The sequence below is a fragment of the Conger conger genome, chromosome 15 (genome assembly GCF_963514075.1).
Source record: "Conger conger chromosome 15, fConCon1.1, whole genome shotgun sequence".
Lineage (NCBI taxonomy): Eukaryota > Metazoa > Chordata > Actinopteri > Anguilliformes > Congridae > Conger > Conger conger.
In genome coordinates, this window is record NC_083774.1 from 14138210 (window position 1) to 14162471 (window position 24262).

At 39.6% G+C, this 24262-nt stretch overlaps 2 protein-coding genes across 3 annotated transcripts in view; both read right to left on the reverse strand.

Annotated features, from left to right (window-relative positions):
- Positions 1-1308: 1308 nt before the first annotated feature.
- Positions 1309-4237, reverse strand: si:ch73-330k17.3 (IGFBP domain-containing protein). Its single transcript, XM_061222560.1, has 4 exons — positions 3886-4237; positions 2363-2450; positions 1995-2190; positions 1309-1431 (listed from the first exon to the last, which is right to left on the reverse strand). The coding sequence occupies exons 1-4, from the start codon at positions 4235-4237 to the stop codon at positions 1372-1374; spliced, it is 696 nt and encodes a 231-aa protein (XP_061078544.1). The 3' UTR covers positions 1309-1371.
- Positions 4238-15494: 11257 nt separating this feature from the next.
- abtb2b (ankyrin repeat and BTB (POZ) domain containing 2b) overlaps positions 15495-24262 on the reverse strand; it is a 56290-nt gene continuing 47522 nt past the window's right edge. For both annotated transcript variants that reach the window (XM_061221778.1, XM_061221777.1), the window contains exons 9-17: positions 24159-24262; positions 22817-23088; positions 22028-22206; positions 21139-21244; positions 20279-20381; positions 20080-20173; positions 19761-19829; positions 19438-19551; positions 15495-19033 (exon numbers count right to left, since the gene is read on the reverse strand). The exon at positions 24159-24262 is cut by the window's right edge and continues 32 nt beyond it. In XM_061221778.1, the coding sequence (XP_061077762.1) occupies positions 18827-19033; positions 19438-19551; positions 19761-19829; positions 20080-20173; positions 20279-20381; positions 21139-21244; positions 22028-22206; positions 22817-23088; positions 24159-24262 (1248 nt within the window). In that variant the 3' untranslated portion in view covers positions 15495-18826. The remainder of the gene's footprint in view (positions 19034-19437; positions 19552-19760; positions 19830-20079; positions 20174-20278; positions 20382-21138; positions 21245-22027; positions 22207-22816; positions 23089-24158) is intronic.

The window sequence follows — 24262 nt, forward strand, 5'->3', positions numbered from 1 at the left end:
TGTGAATGGTTTATATGTGGATTCTGTGGCAGTTTGTTTTCATTTGTGTCTTGCGTTTCCACTACATGGAGATTTTATGCAGGAAGCACTTTACATTTAATTTCTTTGGAACTGTTGTCTGAGAACCCAGTATGGTGGAGACTGATCATGTTGCAGAGATTTTGTGAGAGTATCTACCTTACTGGATCCTTGTAGTTTCTGAATTTCAGCGCATTGAAAGATCAGATGTGTAAAGCAAAATACCTTGCTGGAATTGTTGATTGTGCAATAGATGTATAGATGTGCACATTTTTTTTTGTGGTCTGTGTAATTGAATAACATCTTTGTTCAAATTTGACCTATTGCATAGTGGTCTTATCAATCCTTACCATTATAAAAACCTTTGTACAATTTTATTTTTACTTTGATAGTGTTGATTTCCCAATTCTGCGGTAAGTCTGTGGTAAAATATAGGCCTATAAAGGAATAGCCTGATTCCCAGAGCATGAAAACACCCTGTTTGTTATTAAATAACATCTTTAAAAACGGTGATTGGGCCATTTCTCATAAACTCATAAAGGTTAGTTCTGAGAGAGGGGCATTTTTAATAATTAACTGTTTCTTCTTCCCAGCATCTTTATACCCGACCAACTTCAAAAGGACAGTGAACAGAACTGCCCATTGTCGGTCCGAGTTTTATTCTTGTCTTTTAGCCGGTCTAATTGCAGGCCCATAAAAGACGTTATACAGTAACCTGTCTTCATGTCTCTGTCCTCGGTGGGCCATGAGCACATTTTGATAGTTTAGTTTATGCCATTCAGATTCTAAATATGCATCTCTCATAGATATCAGCAGGCATTCAAATTTAAATGGTACTAAAACTGCTTAACGTGCTGCCTAGCCTTCATGTGTCATTTACCGGACAACCTGGCAGAAGGAAAACTAGCTTTTTTCAGTAAGCATTTATTTCCAGATTAACTGATGCCAAAGTTGCTCATTTAGACATTGTTTATTGATTTACACCTTGACTAGCCTTTGTTTTGTGCTTGACCAAATACATCAAGTTGCAAAGTCACAAGAGTCTTGTTTTCAGTTGACATATCATCAATATGGAATCACTAACCATGCATAATAATTTGAGACTGGGACAAGTGGTATTTGCAGTGCATTTAATTCCAAATGGCAGGTAGTATTAAACAACAGTTTCAGAATATTAACTTTTATTTCCGTAAACCATACAATATGCTACATGTTTACACTTTAAAAGTGTTAAATGACAAAGGAATTGTTTTCTTGAAAATTGATACAAATCAGTATCGTAAAATAGCTGCCAGCGTTGCTACATTTCAGTGAAGGTTCACTCTGTGGGTCTCCTGAGGGGAAAATAATTCTTCAGCTCACCGTGCTTGCACAGGTAGGCATCAGGCACAGGAAGTACCCCTCTGCATTACTCTGTGGAAAGCAGCTCTGCGTTATTGAGTAGTCTTCACCCACAAACAGATATGCACAAGCAGCAACCTTGTGCTACCCTGAAGAAGTACAGTTGGCCTGTGAAATTCAACAGCATACTTTGAAAAATATTGTATTTATGATTTCACTAGGGGAAACTTTAGCTAAAACAAATGCTGCAATGATAACCAAATGATGAGTAGCAAGTGTTTTGTGGCCCCTACAAATTTTGTGGCCCCTGGGTACGGCAGCCTGTAGCGTAGTGGTTAAGGTACATGACTGGGACCCACAAGGTTGATGGTCCGATCCCCGGTGTAGCCATAATAATATCCGCACAGCCGTTGGGCCCTTGAGCAAGGCCCTTAACCCTGCGTTGCTCCGGGGGAGGATTGTCTCCTGCTTAGTCTACTCAACTGTACGTTGCTCTGGATCAGACAATCCTCCCCTAGAGAAATGCAGGGTTAAGGGCCTTGCTCAAGGGCCCAACGGCTGTGCAGATCTTATTGTGGCTACACCGGGGGATCGAACCCTGTAATGTAATGTAATGCAGTGGCCGCTGGACTCACGTGCAGGTTCTGGTGGCAGGTGGAGTGGAGCGTCTCCCCCATGTGGCTGTGCACGCACCTCCCGAAGCGCTGGAGGCAGGCGGAGTCGGCCGGGCCGCAGGGCTCCGTGCAGGCCGGGGGCTTCAGCACCAGGCAGCTGGAGCACGAGGTGTGCTGGCAGGACCCATGGCAGTCCTGCTTCCCCAGGGCCACAGACCTGCAGGGGGAGAGGGGCTGGTTTGTGAGGGCTTGTGTGGTGGACACCACTCCCTGTCATCGAGCCCTGACCCCCATACATTATCCCACTCTAACGCTGATGGATCTGCTTAGGAAGGGTTCTGGGAGAGCTGATTCTGGATCAGTTTGGAGGACAGCGTGACCCTGCTTACCCGGCAGAGCATGTTGCAGAGGGGTGATCTCGGCAGTATTCCCAGGTGCATGCAGGCTGACAAGTTACGGTCTCCAAGAGATTCAGTACTGTAGCACAAAAAAGAAAAAACACATTTTTAAGGCTCTTAACAGCATCCTGCAAAGGCTACTGTAACTCTATTCTTAAATTATTGAATCTACTTTTCAGAAATTATGCAGTAAGTATTCAAATCCCAATGTGTTGATTTCATGTACGTAAATATGCAGAATTCTAAGACAGTTGAATTTGCTATTATTCTGCAGATGCATATCTATAGTTTAGATAAATGGGCCCCTTTTTTGCAATATGGCTGAGATAAGAGGGGTAATTATGACTTTACTGACTTCAGAGAGTACATTTGAATCAAAGCAGGCCTTGACCGCACTGTTGTTCTTCACAGCTCATAAATCAGATTGCCTTTGACGCTGCCAGGTGCTTATCACTAAGAGCTCCCTGCAGTTAAAACTAGCTGAATGCTTTTGTGCAACCCAGGTCCAGGGATGGATACTTCCAACACAAGAGGATGGACTGCACTTCAATGGTAATAACATCCATTTCTGTTTTTTATTATTATTATTATCGGACAATATTAATGATTTTTTAACACCAGCTATTTTCTCCCTGAAGAATCATTTTTTTCTAGGTGTCCAGCTAGCCATATGACTGTCAAAAAGTCTCTAGAAACTGTATATTAAATTCTTGGAAGTGAATTGCTGTCCATTCCTATTGCCCGGTGACCCACTGAGGTTATGATATATATTACACCCAGTGCTGGTGTGTGAGCAAGAAACACTTTAGTTAGAGGACTTGTGTTCAAGGGAAATCTTTTTAATTGGTTTTCATAAAAAAAATTAGCTTGCAAATTTATGAATGGGTCACTGATCAGCAGATGATTTAATGACTTAATCCAATGTGCAATTGCTGTTCTTTCCCACTGTATTTAGTCATAATTACATTACATTGAGTAATGAGTACAACAAAGCAATTGGAGTTTCGTTATTTTTCATTATAATAAAGGATATTTTCTGTAATATGCATGTGGCGAGATGCAATCATGGAAAATATAATCAGCTGCTAATGGATAATTTTCAATTAATTAGGCATGTTCAACTCTGCAAATCTATATGTTTCAACAATGGGTTTCCGCCTTTCTGAATTTTAGTGCATTACTTTACAATCCAATGCAATGCAATGCAATGCAGTACCATTTTCTCGACACAGATTATCCACATTCCTCAATATGGATGAGATGCTCCTACACTGATCACTTAACATGTCATTTGGCTGACACTTTTTTATCCAAAGTGACATACAGTTGATTAGACTAAGCAGGAGACAATCCTCCCCTGGAGCAATGCAGGATTAGGGGCCTTGCTCAAGGGCCCAACGGCTGTGCGGATCTTATCGTGGCTACACCGGGGATCGAACCACCGACCAGTCATGCACCTTAACCACTACGCTACAGGCCGCCCTAAAGCCTTCTCTCTGCTGACGGTGTTTTACCTTCCTTACAGACCCCGTGCCGCTCTGCCTCCGCGGTGCCGTCGGCCGGGGCCGGGGCCGGGTCCGGGTAGACGCACACCAGCCCCTCGTCGCACTTGCCCAGGTAGGTCCAGGTGCCCCCGCAGGTCTCCCCGGAGGTGCGGGCGCAGGCGGGGCAGCAACCACAGATGCCCGTGGTGAGACCGCCCTGGCACTGCTGCCGGAGGGCGCGGCGCGGGGTGCAGTGGATGCGCTCGCACGGCGGGCAGTGCAGCGCCTGCAGGGAGTAGGCCTCGCCCTCCTGGGTCTCTGCGCCTGCAGCCAGCAGGGCAGCGCCCAACGCCAGCAGCATCTCCAGTGTCCTGAGGCTCATCGCTGCGTGTGCTTACCTCCCCTGCTCTGAGGGGAGACGGCCCGGGGCTGCCTTTTTATGCGGCTCGACGCGGGTCAGCCCTGGCCGAGCTTCATGACCACCTCCCTCCGGAGCAGCCAATGGACGAGGGGGTTTGACGTACGCGCGTACGCGTCTGCGAGCCCGTTAATTATCCCCCGGTGTTATCTTTACGATCTCCCTGTTGTTTTCTTTTTGTTTTCGACCATTTCTTCCTTTTGTGCAATTTTAGATAAGTTCGTGCGGAGCGAAAAGACTGGTCCCTTTGTGATGTTGGTCACATGACTCTGAAAGAGGGGCAATTCAGGGTATGATCTGATAATCAGCTGTTTCTGACAAGGAGAAGATTAGGACATTGGCAGGTTATCTGAGCAAACCTGTGTGCTTTTCATAAGTCGGCATGGTCGTAATAAAAATGAAAAAAAGAAAGAATCCACTGTCTGGTTCGAGTGGAACGCTGTCACAGACGTCTCTGAGGTCAGGTGACTGCCATCTATCTGGGTCCTTATCTTTGGCACAGTACACAGGTGGTCATATATTTCTCAGATTTATATATGATAAAATTGTAGTTTTGGCACAAATTTGCAGCCTAATAAAAGGTGTCCCTCTGTCAGAATGAATCAAATGCTAATGCATCACACACAATTAAACAAATCAAACAATGAAAATTTAAGCACATTGCATGTAAAAAAATGTAATCTGTGCAAATGACTCTGAAGAAGAGCACCTACTATATGCCAGTTAAGGTATGCAAAGTGCCTCACTCAATGGTACAGCAGCAACAACAACAATTAGGTTATCTGGCACTTGGATTATCGTGGAGTAGTTTAACCCCTTAAGTCTCACCTACAAGTGAAATTATGGAATGTGTGTGACTTGTTGATGGGGGTTGGGTAATTGGCAAAAACGTCAATCAATGGACCTTAATGAATATAGTGGTATACAAGGTGCTATTATTGTGATTATTGTACTTATTTTTTATGATCTTCTCAATCTGTTGTTGTCTGAGGAGAGCTACAAGGGGAGGGAGTTTTGGACAGAGAGGTAGGGGTAGGTGACAGGCAGGGTGGAAGTGCTCAGTATAGAAAGTGTTGTATAGTTAAGTAAGCAAAATGCAGACCCATAATATCGTTTAGCTTCCATGTGTCCTTTGAGAGTCTCCAAACGTACTTTTTAGAAAACTGCCTAGCCATAGTAGATTAGAAAAACAATGTAGAATGCTCATTTTTGGTGATATTGTCCTCAAATCTGAAAGGGGATTTGTCCCATGTTGTGACTTTGCTCCGTTGTGTTTCTAAGCACAACAGCCACAGCCACATTAATCTACAAAATCTGACTGTTGGAAAATGAATCCCAAAGGGTTACCTTTCAGAAGAGATGGGGATTATGCCTGTTGTCAAAAGGGTTGAAGAATAGTAAGTATTTTATATTGGTTATGTCATTTTTAAGCTTGTGGGCGATATTTAAGGGGTTAACTACAAGTCATCTAGTACTATAATTTCATTTTGCTGCTGTTTGCTGGTAGTTCAACTACATTCAAATTTGTGCAGTAATTGTGTCTACTTTTGTGTCATTTTAGGGTTAATATATGACCCGAACTACCAGATACTAGCATTGCTCTCACACTCGTCATGTTGCAGGAATGGTTTTTGATCATGTAGTTTAAACTACATTTTCATATGTATTCATATGGTGTGGATTTATTCTGTCTCCGGCAGGCTGTGGTCCTTTGATGATAACCATTTCTAAATACTGATTACAGAAAGGGAAGTTTGATGTCAAACTTTATGTTGGCTTGACAAAGAGAAGTAAACTAGCCTTTCTGTTTATTGCACTAGTAGTACTGTAGATGTGGCAGTTATTTTTTTGCTAACAGAACATTAACTAGTTTAGTTTCAGTTGAACTTGCAGTGATGCACGTTCCTCAACTTGACAGAGATTTCATATATTAGAAACTTCACAAGAGACATGATCTGCAGCAACAGATTGTGACATCCGTTCCAAGTGTTCATTAATGGCAGATTTCTAAATGTAAAAACGTAAATCACATCCTAATCCCATTCTAGTTGAAGCTATACCAGTTTTGGTACTTCTGACTGAAAAGCTGTAGGTCAGGAGGACCGGCATACAGAGAATTTATGTGGCATAAGAATAAGTCAAAGAAATAATAAGGAGAACCGTCATTTGGCTTTTTCAAACCAACTTAATTCTTATTTATTTCTTAGCCATCTTATGCTGCATTCCTTCTGCCTCTATCAGGATGAGAATGGCAAGGATCACACAGGTTTGTGGCGCACAGATTTGTACGTGCTTAGTTGTGTCACACTGTGAAACCATGTTCATATAGAACATAAGCAGCAGGAGCAACCTTCAAGTCAAGTGTTGCTTGGATCCCTAAAAACTGACCCAGGACTGTGTTTCACCACTAGAGGGAGGTATGTACCACTACTACTGAGTGCTATGAAGATTACATCCTAAAACGGTTTTGGTCACCTATCTCTTACCTCTGGAAAAGCACCTCATCTGAAAAAAAACATTTCAAGCTGGATGTACTCAGATATGAATGCAGAAAAGTGTACAAAATAGTGTAAATGGACCCTATCAGCATCAAAGTTTTGAACTTAATTGCACTGTCAGCAATGGGTTGAGCCTATAGCCGCTATAGATGCATTCAACATAATTTATTTTAACCAAATTGGCCATTTTGCATGCTCTGTGTTATTTAAAGCACATCGAGCTTTGGTTGTCAACGTCGGCCCGCATCGGTTAAAGAGTATATGCACAAATAAATAAACCTGTTGCCATCTCACCAAATCAATAGGCTGTGTGAAATGCATTTAAAAAAAATACTTTTACAAAGAGTAGAATATCTACAGTATTTTAATAAAACATTTAACCTAATGACAACCAGGCCATGGAGCCCTTTTCCTACCACTAAATTGTACAGCATCTAATGCTTAGTTTACCAAAGAGCTAGAGAGTATTTAGCACCGTATCAAGCCTGGTCTGAAGCCCACTGGCCAGGTCATGCCTCCACTACATGACCCGGTAAATCTATTCCGTACTGTAACCACTTCCTAATGTCCATGTCCTAATGTTGCTCATTTCCATTCATGGCTCCTCACTTTGAATTTCTTTTCTAATTTTAATCTTTTTAATTCAGAAAGATTTGTCCCACATCTGTTTGATTTACTTGTGCAGTGAGTTATTGGTTTAAAGAGAGTTGGAAAGCTTAGGCTCTCCAGCACCTGGCTAGCTCATAAGAAATTGGCCTGGATCCAGTCAGCATTTGTCATTTCCGTTGACTCGCAATTCGAAGGTAAAAGTTTTTTAGTTTCCCCCCCCAGAAGCACCGTTTGAGTTCAGGAATCACAAAAATTCAGAAGTGTGTGCATGAAGAAAATAGAGAACATACTAATTTATTTGTGAACTAATGTTAAGTTTGGCCAATCTGTTTTGTCCCTGTGCCAGCTACAGAAACAGCATATCTGAGTGGTGCAAAAAGTGAGATCAAACTGATTTTGTGCTTCATGGTTACTGTAAGGCTGGAACTATTCAGGTTGTGTAGATTATTGTAGATTCTGGTTTTGTCAATGTGGAACACCAGGTGTGAAAAGGTGAGGTCATCTTTTGGAATCCTGGGTAAGGCACTGTTGTGCTTTAACGCAAGGACGTTAGCCTGAATTGCAGTATCCAGCTGTAAAAATATAAGACATTTAAGACTAAGTCAGGAACAGAGTGTATGTACCTGATCATTTCCCCCAGGCCTACTATTCCCATGAGCAGGGGGTGTCTCCCCCAGTCTGCCCTGTGCAAACTTCCTGCATATGCTACCCTTTCTGTACAGGGCGGCCTGTAGCATAGTGGTTAAGGTACATGACTGGGACCCGCAAGGTCGGTGGTTCAATCCCTGGGGTAGCCACAATAAGATCCGCACAGCTGTTGGGCCCTTGAGCAAGGCCCTTAATCCTGCATTGCTCCAGGGGAGTATTGTCTCCTGCCTAGTCTAATGAACTATACGTCGCTCTGGAGCATTTGCCAAATGCCGTAAATGTAATGTACTACCCTGTCCCTCTCCATAATGTTCAAGAGAAGATGATACTTTTACACATGCAATGTATTTTAATTATCACTATTGAATAATTATTGAAACATTGCTTTGAGTTTAACCATAGCTATCTAGCAGCCATATCCAGCGTGTCATGCTGAAGCAGTTTTTGAAGTAATCACTTGATAAATCAACCACCTACAAAACATTTCAATTTTTACTTGTGTCTAGAATGGAGACCCCTCCATTGCTAGAATTGTGGTCAGTGTAATTTGCAGGCCATTGCAGGCATCGGTCACTATGTTCCCAGGAGACAGAGTCTGTCAAAATGCAGAGAGAAAAACTGGAATCGAACAGATCTGGCCTACTAAATGCTATTTTCTGTTATTCGCAGGAGATTGTTATTTTGAAGCAAGTCACTGAAAAGGCTGCTGGTGCCCAAGACATTGAAACTGGATGTGAAATCAGGCTGCTGTATTCTTTTCAAGTATATTTGCACTCCTAATGCTGTGTAGTAGAATATCACATTCCTTCACCAAAAATATGAAGCAGATGGTTGTCAAAAAGCAGAATGCCATTTACTTTTTTATGTTAATTTGTTAATTAACCATCATTGTAATAAAGTAAACCCGAAGTAAAGAGGATATTCATTTTCAGCCCGTGAATTATGATTTGCTTTTGTAAATGGCACAATGTTAAGGCAATTTTTAAGTTTCTGTTGTCGAGATCCATCAGTGGTGAGCAGGGGGGAAAAAAACATCACAACCAGTCCCACTTTATCTTCACACTGATATTGTGCAGTCCTAACTGAGGTTAAAAGCGTCTCTGAATAAGATGACTGATGAATTTATACTAGACAATTGTAAACTGATCTCAGTTCTTTGCCAGCTCTTTAACTTCCTGGTATTCAATTCTCTGCACTGCAAATATAGTGACTGTTATTTTAAATAATTAGGAAATCCTCTGATGGTATATGGCTGGGAACCAGTAGAAGAGTTCCTAACAATGTCTACTTATTAAGTTGACCTGCATTAAATCACCAGCCAGAGCCAATCGAAGTATAATCAAGTTTTTTTTTTTCTGTTTTGTTTTTGGTTGTACTTGTTTTCTTACTTTTTATGAGCCAGTTATGAAAAAAGATCTTTCCAGTTCAGGGCGATCATGTGCAGACCATAGGACAGTTGACTTGACTGTATGTGACTCCCCTCTAGACGGATCGAGTTCAGTTCCACCATTGCTCTTTCCACACTTATCACATCTCTTTCTCTAATGCGTTCTGTTTCCCCTCTGTCTAAATAATGTGAGGAAAAAAGTACAAAAAAAGAGATTGATCCAGTTAATTTAATTGATTTCATTAGTAGTGTATTTTATTTAGAATTTATATTAATATTTTCTATAATTATTGTGATACAGTTTAATGGTGCTTTCTCTTTGTTGTTGTGAGATGTTGTGAATGCGTTATGAGAGTGCAAGCACAGTGTTAGAGATGGAGAGATTAGACAGGACTAGTTATGGGACAACTTGAGGTTTTAAGGTCTTTAATGAGTCATCTGAATTCTTGAACTGGGATTTTGGAGCTTGTCCCCTCCTTGGAGTCCTTGCCTATTCACTGTTCACATGTGCGAAGCATGCCTAACACTGAGCATCATGAAGCCTCTGAGCCCACTGCTTGGTTGTTCTTAGCCAGTGCATTAATAATATTACAAAAACTGTGATACCCACTTCCATCCTTTATCTGTGATTGACTGTTTTGACATCTTGATTTTTTTGTGATTAAGTTGAGATATTGTGATTCTGTCTGGAGGAAATTGTTTAGCAGTTAGGCTTCAGACAAGGCTAGCATTAAGTCCAGGGCCAGGACTCTATTAAATTTTACCACAATTTTGAAATAAATGAATATAAATGTGTTTTAAGATTTTTCTTGGGAAAAACGTTTTTCAGTAGAAAATACAAAAAATACATGAGCTTATAGTCTTATGTGCAAAATGTGAAAGATGGGTAAAAAAAATATTAAATGTCTTTTTTTGGCTTTAAATGGTTCGACAAGCACGTTTATATTGCAACCATGTTGAAATAAATGAATATAAATGTGTTTTTGGATTTTCATAGGGAAATAAGTTTTTCAGTAGACAATACAAAAATACATAAGGCTATAGTTTTATGTGAAAAATGTGCCAAAAAAAAATGTTCTATGTCTTTTTTTGGCTTGAAATGCATAGGCAGTGATGTTGAAATAAATGAATATAAATGTTGAAATAATTAAATTAATATAAACGTTGAAATAAATAAATTAATATGTATGGTGAAATAAATTAATATAAATGTGTTTTCAGATTTTTCTTGGGAAAAAAGTTTTTCAGTAGAAAATACAAAAATACATGAGCTTATAGTCTTATGTGCAAAATGTGAAAGATGGGTAAAAAAAAGTATTAAATGTCTTTTTTTGGTTTTAAATGGATCGACAAGCACGTTTATATTGCAACCATGTTGAAATAAATTAATATAAATGTGTTTTCGGATTTTTATTGGGAAAAAAGTTTTTCAGTAGAAAATACAAAAATACATAAGACTATTGTTTTTTGTGAAAAATGGTCAAAAAAAATGTAAATGTCTTTTTTTGGCATGAAATGCATATGCAGTGATGTTGAAATAAATGAATATAATTGTTGAAATCAATAAATGAATATAAATGTTGAAATAAATTAATATAAACGTGTTTTCGGATTTTTATTGGGAAACATTTTTTCTGTAGAAAATACAAAAATACATAAGACTATAGTTTTTTGTGAAAAATAGGACAAAAAAATGTAAATGTTTTTTTTTGGCTTGAAATGCATATGCAGTGATTTTGAAATAAATGAATATAAATGTTGAAATAAATAAATGAATATAAATGTTGAAATAAATTAATATAAATGTGTTTTCGGATTTTTATTGGGAAAAAAGTTTTTCAGTAGAAAATGCTAAAATACAGAAGACTATAGTTTTATGTGCAAAATGTGAAAATGTGCAAAAATAATGTAATGTCTTTTTTTGGCTTGAAATGCATAGGCAGCGATGTTGAAATAAATGAATATAATTGTTGAAATCAATAAATGAATATGAATGTTGAAATAAATTAACATAAACGTGTTTTCGGATTTTTATTGGGAAAAAAGTTTTTCAGTAGAAAATACAAAAATACATAAGGCTATAGTTTTATGTGAAAAATAGGACAAAAAAATTTTAATGTCTTTTTTTGGCTTGAAATGCATATGCAGTGATTTTGAAATAAATGAATATCAATGTTGAAATAAATAAATGAATATAAATGTTGAAATAAATTAATATAAATGTGTTTTTGGATTTTTATTGGGAAAAAAGTTTTTTTGTAGAAAATGCTAAAATGCATAAGACTATATTTTCATGTGCAAAATGGGAAAAATGTGCAAATAAAAATGTTATGTCTTTTTTGGCTTGAAATGCATAGGCAGTGATGTTGAAATAAATTAATATAATTGTTGAAATAAATAAATGAATATAAATGTTGAAATAAATGAATATAAATGTGTTTTCGGATTTTTATTGGGAAAAAAGTTTTTCAGTAGAAAATACAAAAATACATAAGACTATAGTTTTTTTGTGAAAAATAGGACGAAATAAATTTTAATGTCTTTTTTTGGCTTTAAATGCATATGCAGTGATTTTGAAATAAATGAATATCAATGTTGAAATAAATTAATATAAATGTGTTTTTGGTTTTTTATTGGGAAAAAAGTTTTTTTGTAGAAAATGCTAAAATACATAAGACTATAGTTTTATGTGCAAAATGTGAAAAATGTGCAAAAAAAAATGTTATCATTTTTTGGCTTGAAATACATATGCAGTGATGTTGAAATAAATTAATATAAATGTTGAAATAAATAAATGAATATGAATGTTGAAATAAATGAATGAATATGAATGTTGAAATAAATGAATATTAATGTGTTTTTGGATTTTTATTGGGAAAAAAGTTTTTTAGTTGAAAAAGCAAAAATACAAAAGACTATAGTTTTATGTGCAAAATGTGAAAAATGTGCAAAAAATTTGTCATATAAAGGTGTCTGCCTATCTATTTCTGTAAAAAAAAAAAAAAACAGATTTTGGACATAAGACTAAAGTCGCATGTATTTTTTCATTTTCCACTGAAAAACATTTTTACAATAACTATCTTAAAACACATTTATATTCATGTATTCCAACTTGGTGGTAATATAAATGTGTTTGCCTATCTATTTGAGTAAAAAATATGTGTATATTTTTTCTAATTTTGAACATTAAAAAAAAAATGTTTGTGTGCATTTATTTCAACATGTTTGTAATATAAATGTGTTTGCCTTTCTATTTGAGTAAAAACAAAAAAACAATTTTGATTTTGATTTTGAACATAAGACTGAAGTCTTTAGGATTTTTTCATTTTCCTGCCTGTCTATTTCAGTCAAAATGTTTGTTAAATTTTGGACATGAGACTACAGTCTTATATATTTTTTCATGTTCCACTGTTTGCCTGTCCATTTGAATCTAAAAGAAAATTTCTGGGCCCTTTTTTCCATTTTTCACACTAACCATCTTTAAACACATTTATATTAATTTATTTCAACATGGTTGTAATATAAATGTGTTTGCCTATCTACTTTAGTTGAATTTTTTTTTATTTGTTTTGCCTATTTTTCTAATTTTGGAGATAAGACTAAATTTTTATGTCTTTTTTCGTATTCCACTGAAAAAAATTTTTTCACAATAAAACCATTAAACGACATTTGTTTGCATTCATTTTTGCATGGGTGTATTATTATAAACACGATTATAAAATTTGGACCATTTTTCATGTTTCGGACATTAGACTATAGTTTTATGTATATTTTCATTTTCCACTGAAAAAATTAATTTACAATAAAGTTGTGAAAAAAAAATGTGTTTGTGCATTTATTTCAACAGGTTCTAATATAAACGTGTTTGCCTATCTATTTGAGTAGAAAATATATACATATTTTTACAGATTTTGGACATAAGGCTAAAGTCACATGTATTTTTTCATTTTCCACTGAAAATAATTTTTCACAATAAAATTATTAAAAAACTGTTTGTGTGCATTTATTTCAACATGGTTGTAATATAAACGTGATTGCCTATCCATTTGAGTCCAAAAAAAAATATATGTTTTGCCCATTTTTCTGATTTTGGATGTAAGACATAATACATATATTCTCATGTATCTCTTAATTTTCCACAGAAAAACATTTTTCCAATAAAATTGTAAAAAAAAAATGTTTGTGTGCATTTATTTCAATGTGGTTGCAATAGAAAGGCGATTACCTTTCCATTTCAGTCTTGTTTTGGACCTAAGTCTTATGTATTTTTTCATTTTCCACTGAAACACATTTTTCCCTTTAAAAAAACATTAGTTTTAATTTATTTTTGCATAGGTGTATTATAAACACGATTTGAGTCCAAAAAAAGACCTGAACATTTTTTGCCCATTTAAAAAAAAAAAATCATTTTCCACTGATAAACACTTTTCCCAATAACTATCTTAAAACACATTTCAATTTTAAGAAACCAGAAGTGACGTAATTTAGAAAACAGTAAGTGACGTCATTTAAGAAACCGGAAGTGACGTGGGGGGGTAACATGGCTCAGGCAGCAAGAGCAGTCGTCTGGCAGTCAGAGGGTTGCCAGTCCGATCCCCTGCCCAGGCTGTGTCGAAGTGTCCCGGAGCAAAACACCTAACCCCCATTTGCTCCTGACGAGCTGGTCGATGCCTTGCATGGCAGCCAATCGCCGTTGGGGTGTGAGTGTGTGTATGAATGGGTGAATGAGAAGCATCAATAGTACACAGCTTTGGATAAAGGCGCTATATAAATGCCAACCATTTACCATTTACCATGTTCAAAATGGGAAAAATGGGAACAAAGAAAATATCACTTCCAGTTTAAAAAATTTACATCACATCTGGTTTTCTAAGTTACGTCACTTCGAGTTTCTTAAAATTTTAATGTGTTTTAAGATAGTTGTTGGGAAAAGTGTTTTTCAGTGGAAAAGGAAAGAATATAAGACTATAGTCTTATTTCCAAAACGTGAAAAATGGGCAAAAAAATGTAATGACTTTGTTTGGGGGGCAGAAATGGATAGGCAATCACATTTATATTAAAACCATGTTGATATAAATGCATATAAAGGTGTTTTAAGATAGTTACTGTGAAGAATGTTTTTCAGTAGAATATGAAATCAAATGTGAAAAACGGGCAAAAGAATTTAAATGTCGTTTTTTGGACTCAAATGGGTAGGCAATCTAGTTTATATTACAATTATAAATATAAGTATATTACAACATTATAAATGTTGAAATAAATGCACACAAACTTTTTTTAACAATTATATTGTGAAAAAAAATTTCAGTGGAAAATTAAAAAATACATTGTATGTCCAAAATGTGAAAAATGGGTAAAAAAAGAATTAATGCATTTTTTTCGACCCAAATTGACAGCCAATCACACATTTATATTATATGTCTTTCTTTTAATCAAATAGAAAGGCAATCATCTTTATATTACAACCACATTGAAATAAATGAATATAAATGTGTTTCAAGACTGAAATATGGATTTCATCGGAAAATGGAAAAATACATAAAACCTATTTTTAAATACATAAGTCTTCTGTCCAAATTCTTTTTATTTAACAACCAAGGTGAAACGAATCCATTAATATCAGCGTTAGGCAACTATAGATTAAATTTTTAAAAATGAAATAATTTTAATTAAGAAATGTATTTTGGGGCATGTTTTCAGTGGAACAAATCCAAAAGATTCAAGATGTTAATGATGAAAAAGGTATTGCAGTGAAAAATCAGTAAAGTACATATAGGATTATTGTGTTATGTTAAAAAAGTGAAAAATATAAATATTTGAAACAACTACTGTGAAATAAATGGAAGGAAATGTGCTTCATGTCATCTATACTCAAATATGTGTTGCAGTGGAAAATAAGCAAAACACATGATGGAATTATGTCTAAAAAGTGAAATAATGCAAAACATATAAAATGTATTTTTTGTTCATTTTGATGCATGGGAAAATCATATTATTTACACAAGACAACAGTCTTCTGTCCAACAATGGAAAAAGCATTATACAAATGCTAAAAAATTTTTATTATAAATGCAATAATCAATTTTTTTTTCTTTCTGCAAGTAAATCGTGTTTATTTAAATAAATATGCATGATACATTAAGACTTATTCAAATGGAAAGTCATAACAACACATAGTTGTTCCCTTTATTGAGCTCAGACGAGAACCGACACCTTCCTACACCTCTACAGTCACACAAATATTTATTTTACCTTTACCTTGAGAATGCAAAAGATTGCAAATGTATTAAGTTTAATTTTATATTTTTAGAATAGTTGGGACATATGTTTCATTCATGAATAATAATGAGACTACACTTTCTTTTTATAACCAATAAAAAGGAAAAAAGGACATAAGAGTGTGTAAGTTGGCTTTAAGAGGCAAATGTCTGAAATACAGCACAGACTATATTACCCAGTGACAACAGAATTTTTGGGTAATGATGCCTAATAAGCAAGATCCATGAGAGTTCTGTCAGTATGGACACAGAGCATCACACATATTTACACTGGGGGAAATGAAACACTTTCTGATTCTGTAATTTGTGTCCTCACAAACACTAAGAGCTAGCTCATCCCATCTAATGGGGAATTTGCCCCGACAGATCATTATGGATAGTGTCATTACATCTTACATGTTCCCATAATAATAATAATAATAATAATAATAATATATCCCCAATCTGGAATTCCAATCTGTGCTTATCAGCATTCACTGTCACAACATCAGTTATGAGACCATAGCCTTTTTACTTCATTCTATCAACAATTGAAGTCAGATGCTAAATAACATTAATACAATATCAAATAAAATAATGGAAAATAATTTTGTAGCTCTGTTACTCACCATTGCAATCAAATCCTAGATCACAATTGTTAAGATATTACAGCCAGATTTGGCTTATGTGAGGCTTGTTGGGTCATTTACATGACAGTTTTCATTCATCTGGTTCACCCAACACTTCCACAAAACCACACTTTTACTCTGGTATATTTAGAATACACTCACTGAGCACTTCATTTATTTATTTATTTAGAATACACTCACTGAGCACACCTATTTATTCATGAAATTATCTAATCAGCCAATCGTGTGGCAGCAGTGCAAAGCATACAATCATGTAGATACGGGTCAGGAGCCTCAGTTAATGTTCAAATCAACCATCAGATTGAAGAAAAATGTGATCTAAGTAACTTTGACTGTAGAATGATTGTTGGTGCCAGACAGGATGATTAGAGTTTGCAGAGAATGGTGCGAAGAACAAAAAACATCCAGTGAGCAGCAGTTCTGCAGACAGAAATGCTTTGTTAATGAGAGAGGTCAGAGGAGAATGGCCAGACTGGTCAAAGCTGATAGGAAGGTGACAGTAACGCAAATAACCACACATTACAACAATGGTATGCAGAAGAGCATCTCTGAACGTCAAAGTTCTAAATCAGGGCTGCCCAACCCTGTTCCTGGAGATCTGTTCCTGGAGATCTACCGTCCTGTAGGTTTTCACTCCAACCCTAACAAAGCACACCTCACTCAACAGCTACAAATCTCACTGAGCTACTTAGTAGGTATTAGTAGTAGTATCAGGTGTGCCAAATTAGGGTTGAAGTGAAAACCTACCTATGGTAGATCTCCAGGAACAGGTTTGGGCAGCCCCGTTCTAAATGGATAGGCTACAGCAGCAGAAGACTTGAATTAGTCTAAAAAGCAAGTTGAATAAATACCTAATAAAGTGCTCACTGAGTGTAAATGATATATAAAACCTTCACATCTTGTAATGCATATCACTGAACATTTAAAAACACTCGAAAGGAGATTGATCACAAATTCATGACCATAATGCATCCAACATATTCTGACAAAAAAAGTTTAATAGTACTTTCAAGGCCTAAATTCAGCTGCTAAACAGCAAAAATGGACAAAAACATTTTTGTGTAAGTTGAAGGAGACTTGAAGGAGGGGAGTGTGTGGTTTGGTAAGCAACACAGGGGGGGATGAAGTGTGTGTGCATATGTGTTTGTATGCATTTCAGTAACTTAGAAAAGACTAGGGCTTAGTGTACTTTAGTATCTGATAGAGAAAGTTATTCTGTGTGTGCGTGTGTTTGTAACATCCAAAGAGAAGGGCAGCCTACATTTTCTTTTAATCAGTTTAACAAATTTACTTGTTGTTTTTTCTGCAAAATACTTTTTTGCAGGTATTCATGTGTTATGGGAGACCTGAAAAGACAAACGAGAAAAGAGAAAATGAATGTGCTACAGCAACAAGCACACGTGGTTATAAAGCATATGCATGTTCTGTGCCACAAAGAGTAGAATGGGTGCTTAAGTAAGAAGGAAAGGCAGAGGCTGGTTGGGGGTGGGGGGCTGTTTTAAAGCAAAAAAAAATTTTTTTTAAAGAATGAAAATCTATTAATTTCATTCACCCTTAACCTGGAGTATTTAAGCACTGGCACATTTCTACCCATTAGGACATATGTCTGTTCCCACCTTATTTAGTTTATACACAAGAGTATTATTTTCCACCATTCAATAAAGCCATGGCTACAGTACCTGTTTAACACAGCAATATGTTTCCTTAAATAAAACATTTTATATTCTACGATTCTACGCAGATTTAGCACTGGCAAGGGCACTCGGGATTATGTTCTGTGTAAGATGTCAGTCTCTCCAGATGGGGGTATGTTCTGTTGCTCTTTGCCTCTGAATTAAATAGCAGTGACTGAAAACCACTCAAATGATCCCGACCATAACCAATGTTTTTTATATTGTCTTCCCACATGATAGGAACCAAGTGAATTATTTGTCATTTGTCTGGTGTCCTGCCATTTGTCCATATATTTACAAAATGTTTATTCATTTCAATAGTCTTGCTCTCAACTGTTTGTTGAAAGGAACGTCACTGATCAAACTGTTTGGTGACAATCGAGATCCAGTAGACCTGGCAGTCGCATTCAAAAGCGTCTCTGATTGGTGAAGACAATTTGCACCAATTCTAGTAATAGTGTCCCCCTTATCTCCCATGTGTGACATGAACAGAAGTGGCCACTAGAGGGCAGCAGTGCCAAAGCACAAGTTTCTCTGGGCCAGTCTTTACGCAGCAAGGAGAAACATTTGACACACTGGGGCTCAGTGAATGGAAGGAACAATCCAGATAATTTAAAGATGAGTGAGTCTGCACAGCATTGATCCAAAAGGGCCAAATCCCCAAAGCACACTGCAGTTTGTTGGTTGGGTCACACTTCTCCGCAAGGGGAGGTGGGTATGGCCGCCTGACTCTTCCTCACTCCCGGCATTGCCCACTCCATTTCCTCTCTCAGCGTCTCAGCCGTGTCCACACGTTTTTGGCCGGGGGCGGTTGTGGCAGGGCGTGGCCCCTCACACCCGGGAGGTGACATAGAGGGAGCGGAGCCTGCGTGCCAGAGCCCCCTCCAGCTCCTCCAGGGGGGAGTCCCGACCGGGCCCCGTCCGGACCCCAGCGGCCCCCAGGACCAACCCGCGGAATGAGTCTCTCTCCAGCAGGTCCGGAATGTTCCTCAGGAAGTACCCCTCACAGAACGCACTCAGCTCTGCTGCCCTGTGGGCCTGGACCAATCAGAGGAAACGCAATCACAAGGGGCACCAATGAGCAGCCACAAACCGTGATTATCATTGAGTTTTTTACTTGAACATATGTTACATATGTTATATTATATAAGAACGTTTTATTACTAAGATTACTAAACCCACCAGCACTCATTTTGCTTACAGTCTAGACAAGACTACATTGACAGAGACATGCGGGGGGCCTTGTACTGTTGCATTTAATAAATGTATCCCAAAATTTGGAGAAATACATTAATAATACTTTTTTTAAAATTAGTAAATAAATAGCTTATGTTGAAGTGAACTGGTTGGTTTGGGGATGCCTAGTACTGCATCAAGCCTGCTACTGAACAGCCCCACGACCTCTGACCTTCACCTCCCTGTGGTTCTGCGCAGGGCCATACCTTGGCAGTTTGGTAGACGCTGACAGCATTGTCCAGGTCGATGCTCTGGGTGCAGATGACCTCACAGTGTCTCTGCAGCGCCCGCAGCTGGAACAGGCTGGCAGCTGACAGCAGCTAGAGGAGCACAGGAACCCACAGTCAGCAAACTGTTCCACTGCGCTGTTCAGCCAAACAATAGGCTTAGCCAAAGAAATCATGCTTCATCCCACAGTGATTTACCTCTTAATCCCCGCAAAAAAATTCCCAAAAAAGGGTTAATGCTTAAAACCGAAGGCGAGTAATCCCGTATTCAGAGTGAAACTAAGCCCTCCAATCGCTCTTACCTCCAGGACATCAGGCATCGCCACTTTCATTGACTCGACCCCCCCACAGTACAGGTATGACATCATCATCTGTAAGACATTCAGAATCAGACACTTTACTTCTCTTGAATATACTTACCCAGTACACACTATATCACAATACACAAATCACGATATATCTCATTCACTAAAATAACACCTACCTGGAAAACACTACACACTCACCAGATGCTCTAAAACAACACTTGCCTGAAAAGCACTAAATGTGCATCTGAGATGTCTCTAAAATGACACCTGGAAAACACTACAGGCTTACATCACTCTCTAAGATAACACTTGCCTGGAAGATGGTGTACTTAATGTCGCTGATCTGGATGCTCTTGCAGTCCTGGGCGGAGCTGTCTGAACCAGAAGCCCCCAGCAGAGCTCTGAACCTGCACAGGAGAGCACAGGCAGGGGGGGGCAGACATTTTAGAGGGAAGTTCGCTGAAAGCCGCGACCGTTGTCTGTCCCCGTCAGACGCTTGTCGCTCCACCCACCTGTCAGAGGCGGTGATCAGCAGGACCCGGTGGGCATAGAACGGCTTTCCCTCCACCTGGAACGTCACGTCGGACATCTCCTTGTTGTTCAGGAAGTGAGGGTCTGAGTTCAGCGGGCAGGAAAGAGTTAACAGGAAGTGAGTGTCTCAATTGAGAGCGCAGGAAAGAGTTAACCATCTATCAACCATTAAACAAAGGCCGGCATGTAGTGTAGTGGTTAAGATGCATGACTGGGACACGCAAGGTCGGTGGTTCGATCACCGGTGTAGTCACAATAAGATCCGAACAGCTATTGGGCCCTTGAGCAAGGCCCTTAACCCTGCATTGCTCCAGGGGAGGATTGTCTCCTGCTTAGTCTAAACAACTGCACATTGCTCTGGATAAGAGCACCTGCCAAATGCCATTAATGTAATGTAATGTAACAAAGAAAGTTTTGATTTTATAAATTCCCTTCAATATACACTTTTTATATATTTGCTTCAATAATCAATCAATATTGATTAATCATTAATAATATGTCTGAATCTGATCATTAAAAAATTATAATAATCAGTTATTCATTAATAACTTTTCATCAATAACATAAATCCTACGGCTAATTACAGGACCTGGACAAAGCTGTCAGCATCTATCAAACTGACCCTGAAATTCATTGTCATGGATGGGCATTCAACATCAGCTGTTTGGCATCACCAGAGAGACAGCAGAACCATCATCGCAGACCAGAGTATGAATGCAAAACATCATGAGACGCATTCATTTTCATCGTACGTCACTTGGGTCACAAGGCTTGTGCGACGTGTATAAACCAGGTTCAGCAGTAGTGTGAGCCACAGATGGCCATCATGGAGATGTGTTACCTAGCTGTGCAGACAGGTTGGGTTTGGCCTCTGAGATGGTGGGCAGGGGGGCAGAACTGTAGCAGTGGCTAAAAATAGAGGCCAGCTGCTGGATTATGGCATCATTCTGCAGGAAGAACCAAAGAGAAATCAATACACTCGATAGACAGTAAACACTGGAACACACACTGACAAATGGGTTTCACGTGTCACTCTCTATGTTTTTCTTTTGGGACTCATATGGCAAAGTCATTACAAAGCAGAGCCACTGCCTGACAGAAGAATAAGAGTGAACAGTCAAACTGGGGAAGGAAGATCTCTCATAACATCGACCATCATAAAACACGCTGTGACTATTTCTGCCATTTTTCAGCGTGACGCATAAATAGAAACATAGATCACCGGTTATGTGCTGTCGATGAATCACACCTCTGTGACTTATAAAGTTTATTTCAAGCACAATGCAATGAAAAAATGTCCAGTGTAATAAAGTAATCTTTCACATTCTCCTGAAAAAAGATGCTTTTTGGAGACTGAAGACAAAATCAGGAAATACATTTTCTCTGCAGCGTAGTATGGCTCATGAGGAGAACCCCACCCCTGAACCTGCACCTTCAGATGCTTCTTGCAACCTGCCCAAAACCGACTGAATTTCTATCTGTGAACCCACACCCTGATCCTGTGAAGATCAAAGAGGCCCTTGTCCGTATCTTTGTTGTACAGGTAGCAGTTAAAATTGTACTTCCCTCTAGGGTCTTTCAGCGCACTCATCCCTGGTGATGGGTATGCACTTTGCACTTTGTTGAGCGTCTGCCAAATGCCATTAATGTAATGTAATGTAATGTAAAATATGCTACATTAATAAAAGGTGATTGACTGATTGAGTGATTTGATTGCGAGGGGCCATCACCTTGCTGGTTCTGAAGATGGTGAACATGAGAGGGAGCCCGTAGGAGATCAGCTCCTCGCAGTACTCCTCCTCCCGGATGGAGGTGAACTCCCTGAGGAGGGCCAGGGTCACCCCGCTGCGGGACTGCTGGTGGGCGCTGTGCAGGGACTCCAGCCACACGTGCAGTTTCCAGGGGACGCCTGCAGGGGAAGCCAGAGTGTGAAAAACAATCCAGACTCTCAATGCATATTACAGGTATTTAGCAGACACTCTCACACAGAGCAAATTACTGTACTGAACTACTGTACTGTGCAGATTTGACATTTTTCTGACATATTACCATTTCTATAGCTAGATAAACACTGATGCAATTCAGGTTAATCACCTTGCACAAGTGTACAATGGAAGTGACTTACCTGAGGATCAAAACTGCAACTTTTAATGTTAAAAACCTGATTCCCTAGCCATTACATGACACTGCCAACCTCTGACGTAGCTGCAGTGTGGATCTCAAAATGTATGCGATTCTCCCCAACAAAGCGACAACAAACTTAGTGAAAGGCTGAAAGGCTGAAAGGCTTCTATCTCTGGTATATTATACAATATGAGTATGAATCTTTTTTGACTGCAGGATCTGTCACAGCACCATAGTGAGTGTTTTTCTCTCATCAATGACGGCTTTATGCAGACTGCTGTCCTCTAAGAACCAAAATTGAAATAAATCACCTTCAGCTATTTAAGACCGCAAAGCACACACGCATTTTGACAGGTACGCTTTGACGTGCAAGTGGTTTCCACAGTGACGGTTACCTAGTGACCTCAGCTCCATGGTGACGTCCAGGTATTCGTGCTCAGAGCTGTAGTAGGTGGCCTCCTGCAGAGACTTCATCCGGGCCTTGGATAGTTTGGGGATGTCCTCGTCCGTGATGCAGATGGGGCTGCAGGGAGGGTGTCCCGCCTGCTTCTCCCCGTCCCCGGGCCTGCCCCCGCCCTCCTCCACCCCCTCCGCCAGGATCTCCTCCAGAGAGAGAACGTCCTCCTTCACCTGCTGAGGCTGGGTGAGCAGCTTCCGCAACACGTTCCTGAGAGGGGGAGAGGGAGGGAGAGAGGGAGAGAGGGAGAGAGGGAGAGAGAGAGGGAGAGGGAGAGGGAGACAGAGAGGGGGAGAGGGGGAGAGGGGGAGAGGGAGCGAGAGAGAGAGAGAGGGGCGGAGAGAGGGAGAGAGAGGGGGAGAGGGAGAGAGGGAGAGAGAGGGAGTGAGGGAGAGAGAGAGAGGGGAGAGGGGGAGAGAGTGAGAGAGAGAGAGGGAGAGAGGGAGAGAGAGAGAGAGAGAGGGGGAGGGAGAGAGGGGAGAGGGGGAGAGAGTGAGGGAGGGAGAGAGAGAGAGGGGCAGAGAGAGGGAAAGAGGGAGAGAGGGAGAGAGAGGGAGATAGAGAAAGAGAGAGGGGGGAGAGAGGGAGGGTGGGAGGGACAGAGAGGGGATGAGAGGTGGAGGGAGGGAGAGAGAGAGGGAAGGTGAGGGGGAGAGAGGGGATGAGAGGGGGATAGAGGGAGGGAGGGAGGGGGAGAGAGGGAGGGAGGGAGGGAGAGAGAGAGGGAGAGAGGGAGGGAGAGAGAGAGGGTGAGAGGGTGAGAGAGGGAGGGAGGGAGAGAGAGAGGGAGAGAGGGAGAGAGAGAGAGGGTGAGAGGGGGAGAGAGGGAGGGGGAGAGAGAGGGTGAGAGGGGGAGAGAGGGAGGGGGAGAGAGAGGGAGGGGTGTCAGTGAAGCAATGCAAGGAAAAACACTAACAGTGGTGAGAAAAAAACTCCAGAGGGAAGAAACACAGGAAGGAACCGAGGAGCACAGGTGCAGAGGGCGAGCCTGTCCCCTGCAGTCAGAGCAGTTATATTCATGGGCTCAACGGTAGTCAGGAGGTTTAGGCAAATGCCTGTCGTAGTTCAGAAGATTGTACCCGGAGGTATTAAACTACCTGGTGAAATATACCAGTAAAGAATATGCAGGTGAGGGCTGGAGTAGGAGAGGAGAGGGTCAGGGCTGAGCAGTCTGGGTAGGGAGGGGGGCCTCAAACACACACACACACACACGCATGCACATGCACACACACACACACACACACACACACACACACACACACACACACACACACGCTCACCTGTGTCCGTGTGCAGCCGCGTGGCTGAAGCAGTTCATGTCCTCATAGAGCGATGATGTCAGCACGTTCCCATCATTGGCCCTCAGCAGGGGGTCCGCCCCCCG